Source organism: Bipolaris oryzae, assembly GCF_000523455.1.
Source record: "Bipolaris oryzae ATCC 44560 unplaced genomic scaffold scaffold_44, whole genome shotgun sequence".
NCBI classification, from domain to species: Eukaryota; Fungi; Ascomycota; class Dothideomycetes; order Pleosporales; family Pleosporaceae; genus Bipolaris; species Bipolaris oryzae.
The window spans coordinates 23,245-46,435 of NW_006911320.1; the positions used below are offsets into that span (position 1 = coordinate 23,245).

Here is a 23,191-nt window from a genome sequence, read left to right on the forward strand (position 1 = left end):
AGTAAGCTGCGTCGGGAGGGCCCGGTGTGGGTGGCGCGGGGGGTAGCGGCGGGTGGAGAGATATGTGGCGTGATATGGGGGAGATGGTTTTCGGAAGTATCCGGTCGCGCCACCACGTGTCTGGATTCGGGTGCGGCTTCTGGATTTGTGTGGCGGCGCATTGGTTTAATCTAGGTCAACACGTGTGTACTCTGGTTGAGTGTTTTTTTTTGGGAATGTGGGGTGTGAGAGGGTATCACACCATGGTGCTGTCGTGGTGTTGGTTGCGTTTTGTGGATGTGGAGGTGGTGGTGGGTTATATATGACGCCCATGGGAGTGCGGGAAGTTTATTATTTCCATCTACAAACCACTGCTATTTGTATCAAAGACGTCGATTAAGAAAGTCACATACACTTTTACCTTTACTGCGAGCGCCGCGATCAAACCGGACTGCAACGCCAAAACACACATACGAACCATCCAACAAAAACCGGGTCCACCACAACAACATACATCACGCATGTCGTTCTTCCCAATCATACCTTCAGTATCGCTCTACAGCTCCATCCTCGCTCCCTCACCAGCACACCATCACTACCACGAGCAAATCGCCGCCCACCACGCCACCCACATGGACCACCACGCCCTCACATCCTTCCTCTCCCACCTCCTCGCCCCAGTCTCACACAACCAATGCACATCCTCAGCGCCCTGCTCAACACCCCCACCGCTCAGCGAGTCTTGCCCACCGCAAAAGACATGTAAAGAACCCCACATAATCCGCCTCGCCGAAGAAGAAGAACTCGCGCGCCTCCAACACGGCGAGCAAGACGGCACGCCATTGTGCCGCGAAGGCGACATCGAAGTGTGGCATCAGCAACCGCATCCGCATCCGCATCAGAACGAGGGAAGGAGGGATTCGATGGAGGCGGCGAAGAAGAGTCGGAGGGGGAGTTTGGAGTGGTTGGCGGGTGCTATTAGGGAGAGGAGGGTCCACGTGTAGAAGCGAGAATTCATTACGCTATCCTTTGTTTTTTGTTTTTTTGGGATATGGGTGTGAGGGAGGTGAGATGGGGGTTTTGGGAGGCAAGGAGATGAAGGAAAGATAGAGAGAGAGAGAGAGAGAGAGAGAGAGAGAGAGAAGAGTGTGGAATAGAAGGAGGTTTGGTTTGAGATGGATAAGGGAAGATATACCCAGATGAGAAAGTTAAGGCAAGAAAAGGGAGAAAAGGAGAGGGGGGGGAGGGGGGAGTTTTGTTCTTCGAGAGCTTGTTCAAGGTAGCTTGAGTGAAATGAGTTCAATGGGAAATTTTCATGTTCAATCTCAGGTCAAAACTTCTACAAATGGCTTTTTTTTTGGTAAAATTCTATGGCAAAAACAAAAAAAAATGGGATTTGAAAAGTTCAGTATGATTGTGTACCCTGATTATTGTTATTTTTTTTTGATTCAGAGGCAGTGAGTAACGGGAGGTAGTATTAAGTCGCTTGCATAGTACGTGGCAAGTGCGATTTTTTTTATATACTGGGGTTTTTTTTATGCATCGAGAAGCGCAGATAATGATGGAGTGGACGCGAAGGTGAGAGGTTGAGGGATGGCAATACTGGGTACAAGGTTGGATAGTGTGCAAATTGCATGGGTATACAAACTTTTGTGGATCATGAAACCGCACAGATAGGGTTCACAAATGTGACGAATGACTTGGGATATCTTTGGTGTTGAGATATGGGTGCACAAGCGATGGTCATTTGATGATATTGTAATCTTGGAAGTGGGAAGAGGGGACCATCGAGCAGGTGGCCTGGTTTTGTGAGGCCTGGTTCCATAGTTCCACGTATGCATTTTTTTGATCCAAGAAATTGATGGCTCCAAAAGGGGGAAAGGTTCTATGTATTATTGATACTTCGCATAGAGCACCGCGAATCGGTGCTCAAAGTCCAGCGATGACGATTGACCATTGTACACCAATGCTTCTTCTGCTCGAAACTTGGATCGTTTGTCCTCTAATCCCCTAGCAAGCGCAATATACCCTGGACTCCCCAACATGCAAACCTATTGCGAGAAATACACCGAGCGGAGCAATCCATCACTTCATGACGATAAGTAATCTCTTAGACTTACAACGTGCCACCGACTAGCTCCTTGGCAGCAAATATGTCACTGGCGACCGCTGATTGGCCGACTATTCTCTAGAACCCATGCTTAAAAGACTTCGAATACACAAACGGTCCACCGCATGCACCAACGTCGCAAACCACCATGAACACAACAGAACAAGGTGCATACCAGCATGGCGAGAGCGCGGGGATAAGAGATGGAGAAGATGTTGAGAAAGCTGGAGGTGCGCAGGCTATCGCAGGTAAGCATGGCAGTTTAGTTGATCCTACGAACTAGAACCTTATTTTTATCAACAGGACACGATGGTGAACAAAGGGACCTTCCGCCATTGAAGGCGCTTTCCTTTCTGGACCGGTTCCTCGTCGTCTGGATTGTACTTGCTATGGGAATTGGGATTGCGCTTGGAAATACAGTCGACTCTGTAGGACCTGCGCTGCAAAAAGGCGAATTCGTGGGTGTGAGCATACCCATAGGTATGTGTAACCTACAAAAGCGAGTCGGGTCGACTTAACGCTAATGTATGCACAGCGATTGGACTGCTTGTCATGATGTACCCAATCCTTTGCAAGGTCCGCTACGAAACACTGCATCTGCTTTTCAACTCCAAGGAACTCTGGATCCAAATCGCAGTCTCGTTTGTCTTGAACTGGATCATCGCCCCGCTATTCATGGTTGGCCTTGCCTGGGCGTTTCTGCCAGACCGCCAGGATCTGCGCGAGGGACTCATCTTTGTGGGCATCGCGAGGTGCATTGCCATGGTCCTCATCTGGACTGATCTCGCACAGGGTGACGGCGACTACTGCGCGGTTCTTGTCGCCTTCAACTCGATACTGCAAATTATCCTTTTTGCGCCCTTTGCCGTATTCTACATCCAGGTCGTCAGCCACGGCGAAAAGACGGCCGTCTCATACCAAGGCGTTGCGAAAAGTGTCGGGGTGTTCCTTGGTATACCCCTCGGAGCAGCGGTCGTCACTCGGCTGGCCTTAAGAACCCTACTTGGAGAAGCACGATACCAACGGCGCTTCATCCGATACATTGCACCGTTCTCCCTCATTGGCTTGATTTACACCATCATCGTCCTCTTTGCAAGCCAGGGCGCGCATGTTGTCCGACAGATCACCGACGTTCTTCGTGTCTGCGCACCGCTGCTCGTCTACTTCCTCGTCATCTTCACAAGCACAGTTTGGTTCTGCTGGAAGATGGGTTTTGGGTACAAGGTTAGCTGTACACAAAGTTTTACTGCTGCAAGCAATAACTTTGAACTCGCTATTGCAGTAGTGGTAGCCGTGTATGGCGCTGGCAGTGGACAAGCTCTGGCAAGTACCGTCGGACCTCTAATTGAAGTCCCTGTCCTTGTACTGCTTGTGTACGTCTTGAAGTGGATCCGGGCGAGATGGCAATGGGCCTAGAAGGCGTGGCATTGTCCTATCAAATGCATTTCGGTCAGCATGAGATTAGCTTCGGACCCAAGGCCACGACTCGAGCCATAACTGGAAACCGAAATGCAGGTATGAGAGCGGATCGTCCGAAAATGGTCTTGGTCCGACAGGTGCCTGCTTTCAAGGGCAGCGACATCTCGTCATGGACTCCTCGCGAGTCCGTGACGGATATGACCCGGAAAGGCCTTACTGCGGTTGCAGCCAGTCATATCTGGCAAGGAATGGCTGTGACAGGATGGCAGAGTAGCGCGAACCATGTTTAAAGGTTCACGGTGGATGCCAAGCGCTCTTAAGAGTTGCGCTATTCTCTCGAAGCCGTAGTGTACCACGACTCAGTGTTTAGTTTGTTGCAAATCATAATTTCGGGGCAAAAACAAAGAGCGTACTTAGTGAATATGTGACTTGCAAACACAGAGCAGAGCCGGTTGTCTAGTGCGCACGGAGAAGACACCTTCCTCACTTCCAGTGCTGTCGCTTAACAAACACCAGAGCCCTAGTCGCATGTAATTTTGCGACCGATCTTAGCACATGACCAGCGCGCGCAAGCAAGGGTACGACTTCCGTGCAAGACCCCACAAGAAGGGACTTTCCACCGACACGGACCATGCGGCTTACCACACCGAAGCCACAGAAGAGGGTAAATTCAGAACCGATGGGCAGGCGGTGAGGACCAGACGCGATCTTATCAACTTGACAGTGATCAACCGGTGGCTCATACAGCAATAGGGCCCATAGATCGTGCAGGATTCTGCCCACCCCGTACCCGACTGAATGTAAGTAAGTACAAGGCTGACGACAGGCAGTCTCCAGCGGGGTCAAATGTGCGTATTCTAGTCATTGAACGGCGTATCGGCGGCGCCGCAAGATAAACTCTACCCAAAAGCGCTTGTTCCCCTGATGACACATGGCTGCTCCGTCCGAGATGCCGATTCGCCGTCTGCGGGGCTCGATCTTGACAATGCCGTGGTAGTTTGACTGGACGTCATTGCAGTCGACTCATCTGGTATGTGTGTAGCGAGTTTGCTGCCCCAATACGAGCTTGATAGACAATACCCTTTACAAATCAGCTCATTAGCCTTGTAAATTGGGCGATAGGCGTGACATGGCGTAATCTTTTTTATCTGCTTTGGCAGAAGAATGATGCTGATGGGTTGCCTTACGGGCACAAAGCTGAAAAGCTCCAACTCCATGTCAATGCGTTTGGTAGTTTGTGCCCCACAGTTCTACTACTTGCATACATACTATATACTACTCCGTACACACATGCGTACATGGGCAGTTGCACAAGTGGAATGCGCATGTCGTGCACGCGCATGCCGAACGACTTTTGTACCGTAGCAGAGGGCCGATTTTGTCAAGTTGTTACGTGGTGGCAGGCTTGGCGATAGCTGTGAAGGTACGGTTGCAAGTAACCGTAGCACGGGGTGGATCGCTTTTGCAGCAATCCCTGCACACCCTGAGGCCACACCTGTTCGGAGATTTGGTGGCTCTGTAAAATGCTGGACATGACTCCCAGGACCTAAACCTAGCCATTCGTGGTATATCTCAAGACAGTAAATGCCATGTACTGGGTTCATGGCTACTGCACGTCTATGTACGTGTAATTCGGTGGCTGAGTATGCTCCACACAGCCGTGCCGTGATGCAGCAGCGTGAGCAGCATATGCATGTGTTGGCTTGCAGTCGTCGTGGTAATTGCACTCTCAAAGCGGAGTGTCCGTAGGGCGCAGGCTTGGTGTGGCGCCTGGCATTCATGACGCACCAGCGGTGCTTTTGGCAAGGGCAAGTGCTGTGTGCGGCGTCAAGTCGACAGTCGATGAAGCAAGCATCTGCTTACTCAGACTCGAGCTTGGGGGATGCATATGTTGCTGCAGCGGAAACTTTGGACAAGCGGTCCGCAACGTCGAAGGGGGAAGCCGCAGTAAGCGCGTGAGCATGTAGGCGGCGGCCGAGAATGGTTCCGTGTGTAGACAAAGATTAGACATGACGTAGAGAAGGACCGCATTTGGGCAGGTGTTTGCGAGGTGGAGAGACGCTGTCTCCATGGGCGTGTTTGTTTCGTCGATGGTGATAGCCGAGTCATGGCGTGGTCAGCGACGAGCGCACACGTCGCTCTTAACGGCGGGCAATATAGCTGGAACACGTCTGTAAAAGGCTGAAACTGGAGCTGGAGCTGGCCAGGAGGCGTACAGGGCCTCGGCTACCATGCCCTCGTTCCCGTCTCAGGAGTGTCAGATGTGTGCGCCCCGCATGCACTCTCGAGTGCAGTCGACGAATGCTGTGGCTCCAAACAGCGCCTTGCAGCGGAGACCCACGTGCCTGGTGCCAATGGGGACAGGCATCCGCGGCGGCGTTGACTGTCAAACAGGCACCATGGGTTCAGCTGGCTGGCACGGCAGATGGCATAGCCACTGCTGCCCGTCTGTTGTTTCGAGAAGGGCGGACGGGCAGTTCTGGAGCCAGCAGTGGTGGTGTTCATGCACTTGGGCCGGCCGGCGGCGCGCCAGTCGCACTTTGCCCTCCCAGCCTTGTGGAGCACCCGGTACAGCGGTTCGACCAGGCTAGCAACGACCGTGTTTCAATCTGGCCTTGCTCGGCTTGCGGACTGCCTGTGTGCCTGTGTGCCTGTGTGCCTGTCCTGTGCCTGTCCTGTGCCTGTCCTGTGCCTGTCCTGTGCCTGTCCTGTGCCTGTCCTGTGCCTGCGTGCTCGCGCTCATACTCGTCAGTCTGGCGCTCCCCGCAATCTTGTCGCCCGACATCACCTCAGCCCGAAGTCTTGCTCTCTAATCTTACAGCCATCCCTTGCAACGTTGCATTGGCCTGGCACAATGCTGCTGTTCGGTCGGTAGCTGAAACGGCTCCCTTCTGTTCCATCTACGGGGACGGTCGCACCTCGCTACCGTCGCCGCCCCCGCAGGACCTGGATCGTCGTCGCTGACCAACAAGCACAAAAACAATTAACAATATGCTGCACTCATGCTGCGACTACTGTTGCTGGCTTCCCACGGCGGCTGGGCGTAGCAGCACATGTACGTCGAGAGAGTGGAGTGGGTCGCTACCCCCTGCAGAGACTTGTTGACCCTCAATTGCGCTTGACCATGCCACTGGATACCTGGGCGCATGGCCGCCGTCTAGCTGCTCGTAGTATCCAGTTCGTCGCCGTCGAAAAAAAATCTCTCCATGCGGCGCAGCTGAGGGGGACGGCAGCTAAGAGCCAGTAACATGTATGATCCTAGGCGAACCGCCCTTCTGGGAGCGCAGTCGACTCTAGCACCACCCATCGGCGCATCGACTATGACCCGTGTCGCCGATTGCATGAGCATAGCTTGGCCAATCCCACACACGGGGCTTTTGGTACTAAATTTGTCAGCCAAGCAGAATGCTCAGCTTGGGTGCATCGACAAAGGAACGTCGATATGTTGCTGTTTGGGTGCAAAGGCGATGCTGCTTACCATACCGTGCGGCAGAGATCTGCGCCTGTGCCCATGACATCGGTCGCTAGCGAGGTCTCGTCATCTCTACTTACACAAGCAGGCCAGGACGCCCATGCTAACCGCGCCCGCGACGGCCCACCTGCTGTATAAGCTTGGCAGAGTAAGAGTGTATGTTGGTGCCTTATCCGCCTAGCCGTAGAATCATACATGCAAACATTGGATGTTGTACATACTCGCAGAGCAAAGCTTGTACGTTGCTTGTTGACCCAAAAGGTGGGACTCCAACGGCAGACAAACCCCCCCCCCTTGTGTAACCCTTCCTGTACCGAATGACGACACGGGCAGCGGAACGGCGCGCGGCGCTGCAACAGAAAAGTGCACCCATGAAGCGGTCGTGGCCGTGCATGGCAATGCGTGCCTTGGGCAGGCACCTGTTGACCAGGGACTTTTGTGCGTAATGAGGCCGGGTCGAGGGAGCTAGCGGGCGTGGCACAGTTGGTCCGGCGGGCGCATACATGAGGACCGGAAAACGCGCCTGAAGGAGAGAGGGCATAGAGTTGCGTATAGCGCGCCTCAGGATGCAGAGGACTAGACCAGGCAGAAGTGGCATCTCGCGTAAGCAACATGGTGATTGAGGTGCTGCTGGGGACCGCGGAGATTATCCTTTCCGCGCCGTATGAGCCGGGCTACTAGTCATGCCGGGCTTTGTTGCGAAAGCGTCACTTGTGCCGAGTATGTAGTATACCAGAGTAGTGATGGGAATACGGGGGCAGAGCGTGCCGGACGGCCATAAAGGGGAGGGGATGGGATGGGGGTGGAGTGGGCGCCGGACGGCAAGAGCGGTCGGGGCAAGCAGCACAGTATGATTCGCGCCAGATGGTGCCATGGCTACCAGGAAGGACCCAAAGGGGCAGACGACAAGCACGCAGAAGCAACAGGACATGGAGCTGGCGTGCAGCACACACACATGGTAAATGCAAGAAGGCACGGCGAATCTGGCGGCGGCCCATTCGCTGGAGTGGAGCATGGCACGGGATTCCGCGCAGCAGTCTTACCGCTGCAGTGGGCGTGCAAGGCCAATGCGAGGCAGGGCGGGCGCAGCATAGAAGGGCCGCCGCCTGTGCAGACAGACAAGCAGGCTGGCGGGCTGGCGGTGGTGTGTAGTGTATGCGTGGGTGTGGGTGTGGAGGCCCATGGCTGGCGGAGAGGGGCGGGCAGCAGGGCACAGTAGTAAGTAGCAGTAACAGCGTGGTGGACGACGAGACGCGTCGCGTGGCTCCTTCGCGGTGCTTGGGAGGGGGGGAGCGAGTGCAGCAGGGGGATGGGATGGTCCTGTGTCATGCGCGCCCATTGACTGCATCTGACGACGGCGGCACCGCTACTCTAGAATACTACGTAGAAGGTGGCAGAGGACTAGGCGGGATAGCAGCAGCAAGTAGGTAGGCGTGGGTGTGGGCGTGGGCGTAGTACTTGGTAGCCGTCGTCGTCGTAGTTGCGGTGGAGCATTGGTGGCAGGCTGGTGCTCGTCAACCCTCCAGCACACGCCCGGCTGGGGAGGGCTCACAGGGCCACAGTGTCAGTGCACGGGTCCACTTCCGAAGCGCGAGATCCCGCCACTATGGTAGCCGGAAAAGGCTATCCTCTGTTGGGTCCAGCTCCGAGCGTGTAGCGGGCTGCGTGCTGTCGTAGTGCCATGGACAGGCCACCTAATTAATAGCTGGCCTGTTAATGGCCTACGGCGCGGATGGGTCCCAGAGGTGCAAAGATGCAGATGGGTGGGCCCGCCTTCGGACTGCCTCTTGCATTCATGCCGGCACGCCTGCGTCTGGTCGACCAGCCCCAGCGTCAGCGCCCGTTTCGCTTTTAAATACAGTCCCCATCGCACCTCGCTCTCGCCCTAGAGATTGAGCCTGAGATCCCGGCCTCTGACCCTCCCAACCTGCCTGTCGACACGACCTTGACGACATCGACCACGACCGCCTTGACGACATCGACGCCCACGCCCACGACTCAGCCAGCCAGCCCGCCTAAACCCACGGCGCTCCCTTTCCCTTCTCTCGCCTGTCCACTCCACCACCTTCCTACTCATTGCGCTTCCCCCCTCCTCTCTGCTCTGATTGCCCGTCTGCAGCACCACCCCGCCGTCGGCAGCGACACGTGCAGCGAGAAGTGGCCTCTTGTCCCATGATCAGCGCGGACACGGCGACCAAACGAGAAACCGCCCTAATTCCTGCAGCAATATACCGGCAGCCACCACCCTTCTAGCCAGTCCTCCCACCAACCCCAGCTCCCCTCGCCCCTGAGGCTGCTCAGCGACCGCCGTTCGCTCCAATGATCACGATGACATCGAATGGGTGAGTGTACCGCCTTCTCCCCGCTCCGTGTAACCCTCCTCAATTTCCCGGCGGCAATGCGCCCTGCACTGGCCTGGGCCAAGCTACCCTGCCAGACGGCTAACCCGTGCTTTCCCCCCCACCACAGATTGCCCGTGCCCGCTCAGAACAGCAACTACATGGAAAATGGCCGCTGGTATCATGGTTTCCGGAGAGGGCTCTACATGTACCCGTGCGACGAGGTAGGCACCCACCAAACAAACTCCCCCACCACCACTATCACCACCACCGCCGCCTACCCTACCCGCTTGCCTTACGCTGACGCGACACCACAGCCAGAAAAGGATCGTATGGACATCTACCACCAGTTTTTCGCCGTAGCACGGAGAGGCCAGTTGCATCAGGCTCCCGTCCCCTCAGAGCCACATCTGCAGCCCCGCATCCTCGACGTAGGCTGTGGGACGGGCATCTGGGCAATTGACATGGCCGAGTAAGTTTTGGGTTCCGCAGCCTGCAATTTGCGTCCCGCAAGGCTAACCACGACGGTAACAGCAAGTACCTAAACGCCGAGGTGCGCCCAATCTAGATCCAACGCATTGCTGCCAGACAGCTGACGTGACTGCTGCAGGTCCTAGGATTAGATCTGGTCAACATCCAGCCCGAGAAGTACGTTCCGCCACAAACATGCTGCTTGCTTCCGAACCCGACACTGACGAATCCCCCTAGAATCCCTCCGAACCTGCGGTTCCGTGTACCACGCGATTACGAGAGCCCCTGGACGCTGGGCGAGGATTCGTGGGATCTGATCCATCTGCGAATGGCCTGCGGCAGCGTCGAGAGCTGGCCAGAACTGTACCAAAAAATCTACACGTATGCACCATTGTCGCGTTGCTTGCGGCTTCGTTTTCTTCACACATGCTGACGGGCGTCCAGTCACCTCAAACCAGGCACGGGCTGGATAGAACACATTGAAATCGACATGGAGCCCCGCTGCGACGACTACACGCTCCCTCCCGACAGCATGCTCCGCAAGTGGTATGGTTGGTTGGCCGATGCCACGCAACGAGCTTTCCGCCCCATCGCATACGAACATCGCACTCGGCAGCTCCTGCAGGCCGCCGGCTTCATTGATATCCAGGAGACTGTGATTCGCGTGCCCTACAACACATGGCCCAATGATCCGCACCAGAAGGATATTGGCAGGTGGTACAACCTGGGCTTGACCGAGGGCCTGGAGGCGCTAACCTTTGCACCTCTGACCAGAGTCTACAATTGGGACCTCAATGCTCACGTACGGCCAATCGTCGAGAGCGTGCGCAGGGAACTCTGCAACCGGAAAATCCATGCGTACAACAACATGTAAGTAGCACGCCCGCTCCCGTCGCACCAATTGTTTGATGTTACTGGGCCTATGCTGATAGCTTGCTTTGCAGCCACATTTGGACTGCCCGTCGCCCTCAGCAATAGAAGCGGGTACGACGCTTGCAGCGTTGCGTTGAGACGGATGGTGTGGCCAGCGGTGTGTGTGTGTATGTGTATGTGTGTGTGCGTGCCTAGAAGTGTGCACCTTTTGGCGCCACCACCACCCACGCCAGGCAGCACCGACTAGTCTGGAGCCAAAGCCCCGGAAGTTCTACGCAACGCCTCGACGCACCCACGCCCCGTTACGCCTAGATGTTATTGTTTTCTTCTTTTGGCGCTTTCTGGATGTTGTGCATTCGGCAAAACATTCTTCGCTTCCATTTGGCCGAGGGAACCTCAAGGCCGGGCCGACGAAGCCGTTTGAGCGAGCCGGTAAACATGGGGCAGTTTTCCGCCCTCATGGTTTACCATGTCACATTGTTACGAACTGTGCAGTTTGCCTGCATGACGTCTTTTTGCTATCTACCTCCCCATGATGCATGATGCGCATGGGAAAAACTGGAGTTTGTTCACCTTTTTCCTCTATATTTTTTTTTCTGTTTCCTTTTCTTTTGGCGGCGACTACCCGAGTCTGGCGTTACGGCATGTTTAAGAATATGATACCTCGGTTTGCTTATGACCCAAAATTCATGTCGTAGTAGTGTATTTGTCGAGCTTGGGCCGGCAGTCTGAAGGTTTCTAGCGTGGGTGTGTTTGGCATGCCTGGCGGCAAAGTGGCTCGGCATGACGGTATAGGCGGATGTTGGGCCGACGCCGGTTTCAACGTTTGGGGCCCTTTTTTTTTATGGTTCTTCAGCTCGTTGACGAGCATAGTCGTGTTTTTGTTAGTGGGCGACGGGGATGAGGGATGTTTCCGACTTTGGACACGGATCAGGCAGTATACAAAATAGATATATAAGTATATATTGATAATAGCTGGCCATGTCGCGGGGTCGAGTTTGTTCTAGAGTGAGTTTGACAGTGGGCTGGCGTGTGCATGGGCAGAGATGATTTGGGACCCAGGGTAGCGCGGAGGTGGACCTAGGCGTGGTGTGCATGTGCCTGCCACGCGTCGTTACCGAGTGGATGGATGTTTCAGGAGCCAAAAGGCAGCCATGGCATGAGGGCTCGAGGTAAGTTGGGCGCGTAGGGTTTCAAGTGTCGCAGCGGTGCCGTGGTGGGCAGAGGCCAGGATGGCGGACCGATGCCATGGCATGGAGAGTGCAAGCGAGCTGCATGACGGCAAACAGGTGTCTGCTGGGCAATGCTGCACGATGGAACTGACATGCAAGCAAGATCTCCGAGACGGGACTGACTCTTGCACCAACAGCCAGCGCCAAGGGGAGCAGGTTTATCGAGGGCAAGGGCTGTGAGTACGTGTATTGTAAGTTTGCAGAGTATATATTATGTACTAGGTGGACGTAGTATAGGGCAGAGGGGTGGTGAAATTGTTTTGGCGATCCGGCACTGTGGGTCGGACGAGGCTTCTCCCGTCGCCCGCGCCTCCCCTCCCGCGCGAACGAAGGAACAGACACAGACGCAGACGCAGACACAGACACAGACACGCTGACTGTTTTAAGAAGAAGAAAAAATTAAGGTCGTGCAGGAATGCGTGGCGTGTTTCGCGCGCGCCTCTTTAGGTTGGCAACGCACATGCAGACATATACACAGACACAGATACAGATACAGACACCAACGCCGACACACACGCACACATGCGCGCACTCACGCGCACCTACACAGCCCTCTCCGTCCCTGGTTGCAATGGCGTTGGCAGACAGTGGCATTCACTCTGAGCTGCAATGATGCGTCACGCCCGCCATAGTTGCTGCTAGCAGAGTAGGTACGGGTGACATGGAGAGGTCACGCATGGCATGGGCGTGGATTGCCCCACCAGCAGCCCGCCAGCAGCCCGCCAACGATTAGCCGGGCCTTCTTCGGACATCCCCCCAGCCTGTAGAGTCAACACCGAGCCAGCGATCGTCGAGCCCTTGTATTCTGTGTGGGCGACGCATTGGCGACTGGGCCGGGAGACATCGGCAGACCATCCCCACGGAGACGGCATGCCCACCTTCTGACCGCCACTCTGCCATGCTGGGCCTCCGCCTCCGACTCTCGTTGCTTTTGCGCAGAACCGTGCCCTAAACACCTCGAATCACACAAACTCGATGCTCCCACCCTCCTACACCACCGGTGTGACTTGCCAGCACACAAAATGCCCATGTCTGCTGGCTGCCACTCACCACGGCCTCCAGCCCACCCCCCTCAGCTCCCTCTCGTACCAGCCCAGAGGTTCGGCCGTCGACCAGCCCACCCCACGGTGCCACTGCCCTGCCTGTCCAGCCGCTCTTGCCTTACCACCCTGTCGGATAAACTTTGTCCACGCGCATCGCATCATCGCGTCTTTCCAAATACTTTCTCCAACCCAAGGAGACTACTGCAACGACGTATCAAAGCCCACCGCTTGTCTTAGCAACTATACTTTTGGCCGCTCCTACCGCGCAACCACACAACACGCCTTGTAGCCGCCTGGTAAGTTTGCTCTTGTCTTCGTTCCTTACCCCCCGCGCGCGCGCGCCCAAATGATGACAAAGCTGGGGCCAGAAGAGCTCCTCTCCCCAGCTGCCCTCTGCACCTGGGGATTGCAGGAACCATGCTTTCAAACCCAGCAACTTTACATCTTCTCAACTTACCTGATACCATACCCCGCTGCACTACTCGTTTCTGGCATACTGTCATACATGACAAAGAACTTACCATCACTTAGTCAGGACCCGCTTTCGCCTCCAAACGACCGGCGCTACCAACAAGGCCATGGCAGTGGTGCTATCCGGGCTTGGAAGCTGGGGGGCATTTGTCCAAAACTAGTCATGGAACAGGCCTTCGGACCCCTTCTTCCATAATCATCACCTAACCCGTTCTTGAACTAGGGAGTCCCATGGACATGTTGAACATGTCTGGCAAAGGTCCGCTTTGGCGATCACTCTTTGGTCGGCCCTACTCTCATGCCACTGAGGTACGTATGTATTACCCTCTCCCTTTTCCTCTGTCCAAGACGGCCTATTTCTAGCTCCGGGAATAGTACGTGTCCACCCATCAAGTCTACGGTAGATCCCGGGGTTTCATCCATGAAAAATCGCCTGTCTAGCGTTTTAGTAGTGCTTGTGAGCCGGTCCCATATGGTTCGTCTTCTACGGGACCTAGTGTTGTGCATCTTCTAGTCTATTCTTCTAGCGTGTCTAGCCGAATTCCTTCGGTATGCAACGCTCTCTTGCCACCCACTAGTCTCTGGCATATTCGCTATCGTGGTCATGACTTGTTGGTCATGTTGATTTGTTGATTAGTATACTCGCCGGATTTGGTTTCCTTTGCAAAGTGCGAGTAAAGTCCTTAGCGTTGCTTTAGACTGCCTGTCGACACTAGCGCATAATGATGATATCACGAAGCTGGTTTGCTACAGAGGAGTGTATTTGTCCATGACAGGTGCGGCATGTTCTTAGTTGCCAAGCTGGAAAGCAAGTGAAGGTGCCTTCCACTCTACTTCACTGCCCACACTCTAATTTACTAGATATTAGTCCTATGTATGTGTGTGAAAGCTCTATCGTACGATTGTGGTTTGCCCATGTTCATTCCTGTGCTGTTTCTGGAAGCCATGTACCTGCGTGAATGATATCGTGAGATGCCGCCATCGCAACTACTTGCCCACAGCAAAGCAGCAGCTTCCCTTGCTGCCATCTGCCTCACGCATCATGCTTCAGGCAAGAGCATCTCGACAGCAATCGGACTACTTCTACCCAGCCAACTTTCTCCATCTCTCTAAATCCCCACTATCCGCATTATCGTCCCATCATCATACCACACCTCTACCCTGTCTACTAATATTACTGTTCACTAGTCTTAAAGCCATCATGGTGGCCTCACCAGTGCAACCTGTCATCGCAGAACTGGAAGAACCTAGCTCTAAGCGCTCCATTGCAAAGCTGCTAACGCATCTTCTGCACCTCATATCCAGCATCATCGTCTTCAGCATTGTCATGCATTACTACCGTACAATTCCGATTACGTGGCTCAAAGAGTTCTGGGCTATACTGGTAAGATATCTCCATCCTCACTTCTCAATCCTTCTTCTCCCTTACCCTTCCCCATTGCCCTCTCTACCTCTTCCTCCCGTCATTTCCACCTCGGCCCTTGGCCTCTCAAGCTAACCTCTAAACAACAGGCCTGTATCGACATCGTCATATGCATCCTCGTCCTCTACTATACCTTCGTCAGATCCTCGATACCCCATCTCGGCACCTTGATGTTCGTCCTGGCAAACTTGTGGCTCCTAGCCCTCACGCTTTCTACCATCGATTATTCTCACACTGTGTGTGGCCAGCCTAAAGAATCGGTGTGGGTTACTTGTCCGATCAAGAGGGTACATATGGCGTTTGAGACACTTGCTTTGTGAGTGCATCTGCATGTTTGATTGTGCTGTGATATGGGTGAGTGAGTATAAGGCTGACGTGCGGGTAGCTTGCTGAGTTTTTTGACTATGATGGTGGAGTTTAGGAGGTGGGTGGTGCCATATACTAGGAGGTGGGGGTCGAAGAAGGTTATTGATGGGACTGAGAAGTGGGTGAGGGATCCGGTGGTTACACCGAGGACGTCCTATACGGCTGTTTGAGAATGTCGTGATTGTGGACTAAAGGGCAGGTGGTTAAGGAGGACCTGGGTATGATGTTGAGATGGAGTTAAAACGATGACATGACACGAGTCAATGGATATCGTAGGGTGGTGCGATGATTTTTTGTTACTTTCTTCTTTTCGCCTTGTTTCACCGTGGATAGAGAGGCTGGACCTTTCATGTCGCCAACCAAACCGTTAGTGTTGGCTCATTCTCATAGATTGTATTGACTAGATTCTGATTCTCATGTTTCTTCCTCTTCTATTATGTGTTCGTCTGTGGTGCTGGGTGCTAAGCTGAACATGGTCATTATTGCTTGTAGATATACGTTTGATACCTTCAACAACCACATTGATAACTCCATTTTCCACAACCTTACCCTTGGCCAGTAAATCCCCCTCAAATCCACCCTCTCTCCAAAAACTTTGTCGGAATCTCCACCGTCTTCGCCCGCATATACTCCATGGCATCTATCTTTGGTCAGCTTTTTACCACCCCTCTCTCAAATCACACACAAAAAAACAAAACTCACTCTTCCCCAAGGTATCAATCTCGGAACTAGCATTATACCCTCGATCCAACTGCTCATGCAACAAAAAATGCACCGCCCAAATCCCCTCAATCTCAAACCGATCAATCCTCCCTCCCTTATACTCTTCGGGCCCCAACAACGCCTTCACCCGCTCGACTGTCATGAAACTGCGCAACCAATCCCACTCATCCTCATACCTCACAAAAAACCCACAATTACAATCCGCAGCCTTGTCCCCCGAGCGCCCCGCCACAATCGCCCCTAGCGGCGCCTGGGTCGTCGGACCAAAAGCCGCAAGGTCAACCGGATCAGAAGTCTCATACGAATCCTGCTGTCGCGAATACTCCCTCGTAACCCGCGGCGCCTCGAGTTCCTTCACTTCCTTCTCCCCGTACAAACTATGCACGCGCAACGGCAGATGCGTCTGCGGCAGCAACGCAACCCAATACTCATAGTACGGTTTCGGCACTACCTGGCGTAGGTCGTTTGTGAGCGAGAGGCCTGGGGCGCATTGAAGGAAGACTTCGAGACACCATCGGTTGAATGCGTCGGGGACGTCTGGGCGCACGAGGTCCGCGTCACGGGTTTGAGCGAAGATGCGGAAGTCGACGGTGGAGGCGTCGAGGGAAGAGGGGTTGGAGGGGGAGGAGCCGATGGCGTGGAAGCGGAGGGTTGTGAAGCGGGATGTGTTTTTGCCCATTGCTTTTTTTTGTGTAAACATACGTTAGTATGGGTGGAGTGAAGGGGGGGGGGGGGGGGGAGAGGGAGAAGAGGGGAAGGGGAGAAAAAAAATTACCATATCGAATCTGATCCTCAGTCACTTTGCATTTCTCAGCAATGTCCAGACCAGCCATGTACATGTGCCATTCGCACTGCCAGCCTGCCGGGGCGGTAATACCGATTTTCGTGGTTGGAGGCGGGGGGAGGCCTTGCACGCCTGTGACGCGGACGACGTCTTCGGAGACTTGGTGCATGCGGATGTGGGTGAGGTTGGCGGTGACGTCGCAGTTGTAGTAGAGGGGGCCTTGGATTTCGTAGAGGAGTTGCGAGGTGCATGTTCCGATTGTTACGCAGCCTTTTTTTTCGTTGTTAGTTACATGAGATATACTTTGTAGGGATAGGGGGGAATAGGGTAAGGTTTACCGCCGCTGTCTTTCTCTTTTGCAATGTTGAAAGTGCCATCGTATTCGACCTCGGCGATTGGGAAACCCATGTTTACATGCTTCCCCGTCTTGATAAGGTCTTTGAACATGGAGTAGTACCCCCCGCAAACGTAGCTCGAGCACTCGATTAAATGCCCTGCTACCAGTGCTCCGGCGAGTTCATCGAATTGATCGTTTCGCCAGTCGTGCCACCATCTGTTTTCTCTCAGCTTCTCTCCCGTTCTCCCCGTATATAAAACCAACCCAAAAAGAAAGGAGAAAGAAAGAGAATATGAGGACTTACGCAGCAGCCCCAACAACCGGCGCAGCATCCGCCACCCGTCCCGCAATAACAATATCCGCGCCCCCCCTCAACGCCTCCGCAATACACAACCCCCCCAGATACGCCTGCGCACAAACAGGTTCCATACCCCACTCCTCCAGCTTCTTCCCATGCATCAAACTCTCAAACTGCTCGCCATCTTTGATCAGACTTTGCACCTGCTCCGTCACATCATCGCCTTCTATCCACGCGACTTTCAAATGGCTCGCACCGTGTTTTTCGAGAAGATCAACAACGACTTCAGCGAGCAGCTGGGTATCAGATGCGCCGGCGTTGACGGCGAGTTTGGTCTTGTTGCGCACGAGATGCGGGATTGCGGGCTCGAAGCATTGGAGGAAGGTATCTGCGTACATTGCTGTTTTCATGCGGTCTTGGAGCGTTTGGGATCCGTTTGTCGTGGTGGTCGTGGTGCTGGGTTTTGATGATTTTTGGTTTTTGACTTTGCCGCTGCCGTGCAGGGTCATTGTCATTTCCGAGAGCCAGTCGCCTGTGTATACTGTTAGTTTATGGGTTTTCTGTAGGATTTGTTCTTAGCGGGTTATGATACCCATTACTACGTCGACGTCGGGGTCGCTGGCCATACGCGTTATGGCGGTTGAGCGGTCGGTGAAGCCGCCGGAGCAGCCTGCGATGCGTATGGCGCGTTTACGGGTCGTTGAGGGAGACATTTTCAGGCGCTTTGGGTTTGGGGGTATGGGTTCTACGGAATAGGCTAGTTCGGTCATGAGGGAGATAAGTTTGGTGGGAAGAGTCTGGTAGATTAGGATGGTGTGCTTTCAATAATTATATACCGGATCCTTTCATGTACACAAGGCAACCCATGCCCGTCTTAGGAGCTATTACGTTTGAGCTTGGCCAATGGCGACCTTTTTACTCGCAGAGATTATGATGTCTCATTGCCGTGTCCTGGGATGCATTACGGATAATAATTCACGATGGAAGACGATTTCCCGACTGCGGCGGCGGGGTTGCGGGGAAGACGGGGAATGTTGCACGACCTTCGAAGTGTGAGACTGGTTCTTCTGCAGTGTTTCTTTAATATCCTAAGATTTGTATACCAGGTAGAGAATGCGGTGGGGATCTATTTCTTTCTTTGAGTCTAATCTAGTCATGAAGCAACATCATACCAGTGGGAGTGCAAGAGGAAAGCGAACTGCACACGGAGTTGAAGATGGTCAGAACCTGAGATGTAAACATGACTCGTGCTCTCGTTCATTGAAGGCTGGCATGAATCGATAACATCGCATCACCACTAGCGCAGACCCTTCGGTTCGTACCACCTGAACGTCCGGGGCCCGGGGTAATACGCGGGGGTCTTAGGTAAGTGTTCTTTTAACATGCTTTTGCGGCTGTATGACCAACACTGAACCATCTACTAGCGTATCTTTCTATTTATTTTCGTCAGCTACAGTGTCATGTTCGTCTTACAAGTTGGCTTTGATTCTCATGTCGCCTTTGTCTTTTTTTCTACACGGCTAACATAAGAGCTCAAGATAATCATCTTTGCTATTCATCTTGCCAGATGAACTGTAGTTGTCGGGTTTCAACCCTGTCATCAAGCTAAGCTAAAGGGAGGTTGTTGCATGGATTTCAGAGGTAAATATTCCGTATCTTAGATATTGTTGCGATCGGAGTCAAGCGCCGTACTTTTTCTTACTCTAAGTTCGGAATAGCACTTCTCAAAAGCCCAAGCCCAGTTCTTGCCTAGAGAGCAGAGTGAGTGTGTAGCTCAAGAGGGGGATGAGCTTGGCCCTGAAAAGATGGCCCCTTTCTAGCCCAGATATATTCAGCTACCTGCCATCTTTCGAAGTCTTGCCGGATGATAATGGAGAAGATGGTGAGCAGTTGAGAAAATCAACTTTTGGTATGCACTGAGAAAGATGAGAACCAAAGGCTGTGGACGAGAGTATTTTCATGGTAAGTCATTTGACAGTTACCGCTGGACCGTAGGGATACATGGCAGTTCCAGCCCCCAATATATCTAGAAGATCGGCCAATAGCAGGCCGGATCGAGCCTGCTTGCAGCCATACTGCTGGACGACTGCACCTCAGCCTGTTGAGCCTGACAAAGCCGCCATGAGGCTGAGCAGTAGGCAACATCTGCCAGCGCGGCAGTGTCAGGCCTTGTCAACCATCACTCTCCCTTCATACTCCCCCGTAATAACCGCTTCGAATGGCCCAGCTTCCCCGGCTGTCTCACGAGAAATACACTGTAGGATGGGTATGCGCACTCCCGGTCGAGCTGGCAGCGGCAGAGGAAATGCTGGACGAAGTGCACGAAGACCATGAGCGCGACGACAACGATGAAAACATATACTCTCTAGGATCGATTGTTGGGCACAACGTCGCGATTGTGTGTCTACCGGCAGGGCGTATTGGCAATAATCCTGCGGCAGTCGTGGTGACACAGATGAAGGCTACATTCAAGGGAATTCGATTCGGGCTGATGGTCGGCATTGGTGGAGGGGTACCCAGTACGGCGGCAGACATCCGCCTTGGGGATGTGGTGGTCAGCCAACCTAATAAGACGTTCGGCGGAGTAGTGCAGTACGACGCTGGTAAGGCGACGGCGAGCGGGTTCGAGCGGACGGGGTCGCTCAACGCGCCACCGCAGATCCTCCTCAACGCGGTCACGAAGGTGCGAGCGAATGAATTCCTAGGTAAGAGTAGGATGTTGGAGCACATGAGCAAGCTGGAGCGTAATATACCCAAGTTCCAGCGCAGCAAGGCAGGACCCGACATCTTGTTTGACGTGGGGTACGACCACGAGGGTGGGCAGACATGGGAAGGATGCAAGACAGATCACCACAAAGTTCGGGAGGCACGCGACGAGGAGGTAGTGTCTCATTACGGGACGATCGCGTCAGGGAACCAGGTGATAAAGAATGCGGTGGAGCGAGACAAGATTAGCGCAGAGCTCGGCGGGGTGCTCTGCTTTGAGATGGAGGCGGCGGGCTTAATGAACAGCTTCCCCTGCCTTGTTATTCGTGGCATCTGCGACTATGCGGACTCGCATAAGAATAAAACATGGCAGCCGTACGCGGCGGGAATCGCGGCAGCGTATGCAAAAGATGTACTATCCGCGATCCCTCTAGCTGCCGTGGCGAAGACTCGGACAGCGGAAGAGGCGATTCAGAGCGCACAGAGTTGGTATAGCCATTTGTTGCCTATATTTCAGCGTGGCTAATAGTGAGACAGAGAAGGCAATCTACTCCATTCCGTTCCTCCCTAACAAGTCCTTCGTTGGGCGAAAGACTGAGCTCGACAAGTTGACGCAGAAACTCATAGTCAACAGAGTGTGCTACAAGATGTCGATTGCTGGACTAGGTGGCACGGGCAAGACACAGGTGGCACTCCAGTTGGCGTACATGGTGAAAGAGCGCTGGTCCGAGGTGTCCATTTTCTGGATGCCTGCGCTGAGCATGGAGACCTTTGAGCAGGCGTGCACTGAAGTAGTACGACTGCTTGGCGTACCTAACGTGGCCGATGGCGAGGACGATGTGAAAGAGCAGTTCAAGCGGTATCTGGGCACGGCGCAGGCAGGGAAGTGGCTGTTGATCGTTGACAACGCTGATGATGCAGACATTGTTTTCGGCAGTGCTCAATCGAAGGGCATTGTCGACTACTTGCCACAGAACGAAGAGGGCGTGACCTTGTTCACCACACGCACGCTAGACGTAGCAGGGAAGCTGACAGGCAGTGATATGTTAGAACTTGGCGCGATGAACCGACAAGACGCAACTGCCTTTTTGACCAAATCGCTGATCAGCAAGGAGCTCCTTAGCGATAGTGTCGCTACGACAGACTTGTTGGACGAGCTGGTGTACCTGCCTTTGGCCATCGCACAGGCAGCTGCTTATCTTAACAGGAATGGGGTATCTATCAGAGAGTACTTGCGGCTGCTACACAGTACAGAGCTAGACCTTGTTAAGCTCATGAGCAGAGAGTTCCGTAATGACGCCCAGTACAAAGGCACCGCAAACGCAGTAGCTACAACATGGGTAGTATCGTTTAGTCAGATCCGTGCACGCGATAAGGTAGCTGTGAAGCTGCTGTATTTCATGTCGTGCATCGAGTGGAAAGCGATACCGCGGTCTATTCTGCCGAGAGCGCGGTCCAGGGTGCGGATGGCAGACGCTATTGGCACGCTCTGTGCATACTCTTTTCTCAAAAAACGAGAGAATGAAGACGAGTATGACATCCATCGACTAGTACATCTAGCGACCCGAATTTGGGTCAGGCAGTACAGCGACACGAGAAGGGTGATGGAGAAGGGTATCAGACATTTAGCCCGCATCTTCCCCTCGGACGACTATGCAAACCGGACAAAATGGAGGGCATATCTGCCACATGCGCTGCGGCTGCTCGAGAACAGCCAAGTCTCTTCGATGCAAGACAAGTCGGAGCTGTGTCTCTTAGTAGGACACTGTCTGTATGTTGACGGGAGGATTCAAGAAGCAGTGAGATGGTTTGGACAGTCGTGTGAACACAGGAAGACACTCAAAAAGCGCGATCCGAAGCGACTAGCATCGGAGCACGCGCTCGCAGAAGCATATCACGCCAATGGACAGGTCAAGGAAGCAATCAAGCTACTAGAACATATTGTGAGGATAGAAGTAACCGCAGAAGACCATCCTGATCGGCTAGCGTCGCAGCAAACACTCGCAGGAGCGTACCTTACCAACGGACAGACTAAGAAAGCGATTAGGCTGCTAGAACATGTTGTAAGAACAGGAGTGCTAGCAGAAGACCATCCTGATCGACTATCGTCGCAGCATGAGCTCGCACGAGCATACCATATCAATGGACAGATCAAGAAAGCAGTTGAGCTGCTGGAACACGTCGTCGGCATATGTACAGAAGTGCTCGCAAAAGACCATCCTGATCGACTAGGGTCGCAGCATGAGCTTGCAGCAGCGTACAACACTAATGGACAGGTCAAGGAGGCAGTCAAACTCCTAGAATATGTGGTTAGAAAAAAACAGAGGATCTACAGATCTGATCATCCCGATCGGCTATCGTCGCAGCATGAGCTCGCACGAGCATACCACGCCAATGGACAGGTCAAGGAAGCCGTCAAGTTGCTGGAATATGTAGTTGGAATGGAACGGGAAGTCCGTAGGCCTGATCATCCCGATCGACTCCTATCTGAGAGGGTCCTGAAATCTTGGCAACTTGAGTTGCATCCGACCTGATGTTGAATGAATCTGTCATTTTCCTTGATAGTTGTTGTATTAGCTATTACGGGCTATAGTAGCTGGATGCAGTAATTTTTGTCTTCAAAAGAGTGCAGTAGTCAATTGAGAAAGCTTCTTCAGCGCTAAAACTTGAAAACTCTTTACTAATAATCAGAATATTAGAAGAAACCCTTTTTCAATCCTAGAGTACTCTTCAAGATATAGGAATTACTTGTCATTCGAGAGCGGGAGAGATTTAAAACCCCTGACCTCGCGGACTGCTTAGCATCTTGGTAAAAGAATATTGGTATCCCGAAGAAAACCCACTGCGCCACCCGTCCGTAGTCGTCATCTTCGTTACATTCTTCCGCTTACATGTTTTGTACCTTGACCGCGCGTTTACAATATTGAAAGAAAATGTGTTCCATGATCTATGAGTCATTTCTTATATTCGTCGATTGAGCACCAAGACACTACGTATCATCATTAGAACTTGGCATCGTAAAAAAAAGATACAAGCAGTCTACTTGAGGACATTCCCGAAAACCCCGCTCCAACTAAACCACACTATTAGGTATTTAGTGACCATAGATAATTTATGCCATATTATGCATCCATTTCGGGACTAC

The 23,191-nt window shown here is 53.3% G+C and overlaps 8 protein-coding genes across 8 annotated transcripts; 7 read left to right on the forward strand and 1 right to left on the reverse strand.

The window, feature by feature from the left end:
* Positions 1 to 242: 242 nt before the first annotated feature.
* Positions 243 to 983, forward strand: COCMIDRAFT_25284 (uncharacterized protein; the record flags this gene model as incomplete). Its single annotated transcript, XM_007688566.1, has 2 exons — positions 243 to 290; positions 369 to 983. 2 exons carry the CDS (start codon positions 243 to 245, stop codon positions 981 to 983), a joined length of 663 nt encoding a protein of 220 aa, XP_007686756.1.
* Positions 984 to 2,237: 1,254 nt separating this feature from the next.
* COCMIDRAFT_92113 (uncharacterized protein) lies at positions 2,238 to 3,505 on the forward strand (the record flags this gene model as incomplete). Its single annotated transcript, XM_007688590.1, has 3 exons — positions 2,238 to 2,337; positions 2,393 to 2,569; positions 2,625 to 3,505. 3 exons carry the CDS (start codon positions 2,238 to 2,240, stop codon positions 3,503 to 3,505), a joined length of 1,158 nt encoding a protein of 385 aa, XP_007686780.1.
* A 2,234-nt stretch (positions 3,506 to 5,739) lies between these two features.
* COCMIDRAFT_25286 (uncharacterized protein) lies at positions 5,740 to 6,472 on the forward strand (the record flags this gene model as incomplete). Its single annotated transcript, XM_007688567.1, has 2 exons — positions 5,740 to 5,773; positions 5,829 to 6,472. The coding sequence occupies 2 exons, from the start codon at positions 5,740 to 5,742 to the stop codon at positions 6,470 to 6,472; spliced, it is 678 nt and encodes a 225-aa protein (XP_007686757.1).
* Positions 6,473 to 7,830: 1,358 nt separating this feature from the next.
* On the forward strand, positions 7,831 to 8,199 carry COCMIDRAFT_25287 (uncharacterized protein; the record flags this gene model as incomplete). The annotated part of the gene is made up of 1 exon (XM_007688568.1): positions 7,831 to 8,199. The coding sequence occupies one exon, from the start codon at positions 7,831 to 7,833 to the stop codon at positions 8,197 to 8,199; it is 369 nt and encodes a 122-aa protein (XP_007686758.1).
* A 1,109-nt stretch (positions 8,200 to 9,308) lies between these two features.
* On the forward strand, positions 9,309 to 10,768 carry COCMIDRAFT_35679 (uncharacterized protein; the record flags this gene model as incomplete). Its single annotated transcript, XM_007688573.1, has 8 exons — positions 9,309 to 9,322; positions 9,450 to 9,543; positions 9,637 to 9,791; positions 9,854 to 9,872; positions 9,930 to 9,967; positions 10,028 to 10,171; positions 10,235 to 10,660; positions 10,735 to 10,768. The coding sequence occupies 8 exons, from the start codon at positions 9,309 to 9,311 to the stop codon at positions 10,766 to 10,768; spliced, it is 924 nt and encodes a 307-aa protein (XP_007686763.1).
* Positions 10,769 to 13,186: 2,418 nt separating this feature from the next.
* On the forward strand, positions 13,187 to 15,368 carry COCMIDRAFT_92075 (uncharacterized protein; the record flags this gene model as incomplete). The annotated part of the gene is made up of 4 exons (XM_007688591.1): positions 13,187 to 13,238; positions 14,627 to 14,793; positions 14,922 to 15,148; positions 15,218 to 15,368. Coding segments are annotated over 4 exons (597 nt in total), but the record flags the coding sequence as incomplete, so codon positions are not given.
* Positions 15,369 to 15,767: 399 nt separating this feature from the next.
* On the reverse strand, positions 15,768 to 18,053 carry COCMIDRAFT_92211 (uncharacterized protein; the record flags this gene model as incomplete). Its single annotated transcript, XM_007688592.1, has 6 exons — positions 15,768 to 15,838; positions 15,901 to 16,602; positions 16,697 to 16,975; positions 17,044 to 17,258; positions 17,347 to 17,872; positions 17,933 to 18,053. The coding sequence occupies 6 exons, from the start codon at positions 18,051 to 18,053 to the stop codon at positions 15,768 to 15,770; spliced, it is 1,914 nt and encodes a 637-aa protein (XP_007686782.1).
* Positions 18,054 to 19,558: 1,505 nt separating this feature from the next.
* On the forward strand, positions 19,559 to 22,580 carry COCMIDRAFT_4233 (uncharacterized protein; the record flags this gene model as incomplete). Its single annotated transcript, XM_007688555.1, has 2 exons — positions 19,559 to 20,531; positions 20,584 to 22,580. 2 exons carry the CDS (start codon positions 19,559 to 19,561, stop codon positions 22,578 to 22,580), a joined length of 2,970 nt encoding a protein of 989 aa, XP_007686745.1.
* Positions 22,581 to 23,191: the final 611 nt, after the last annotated feature.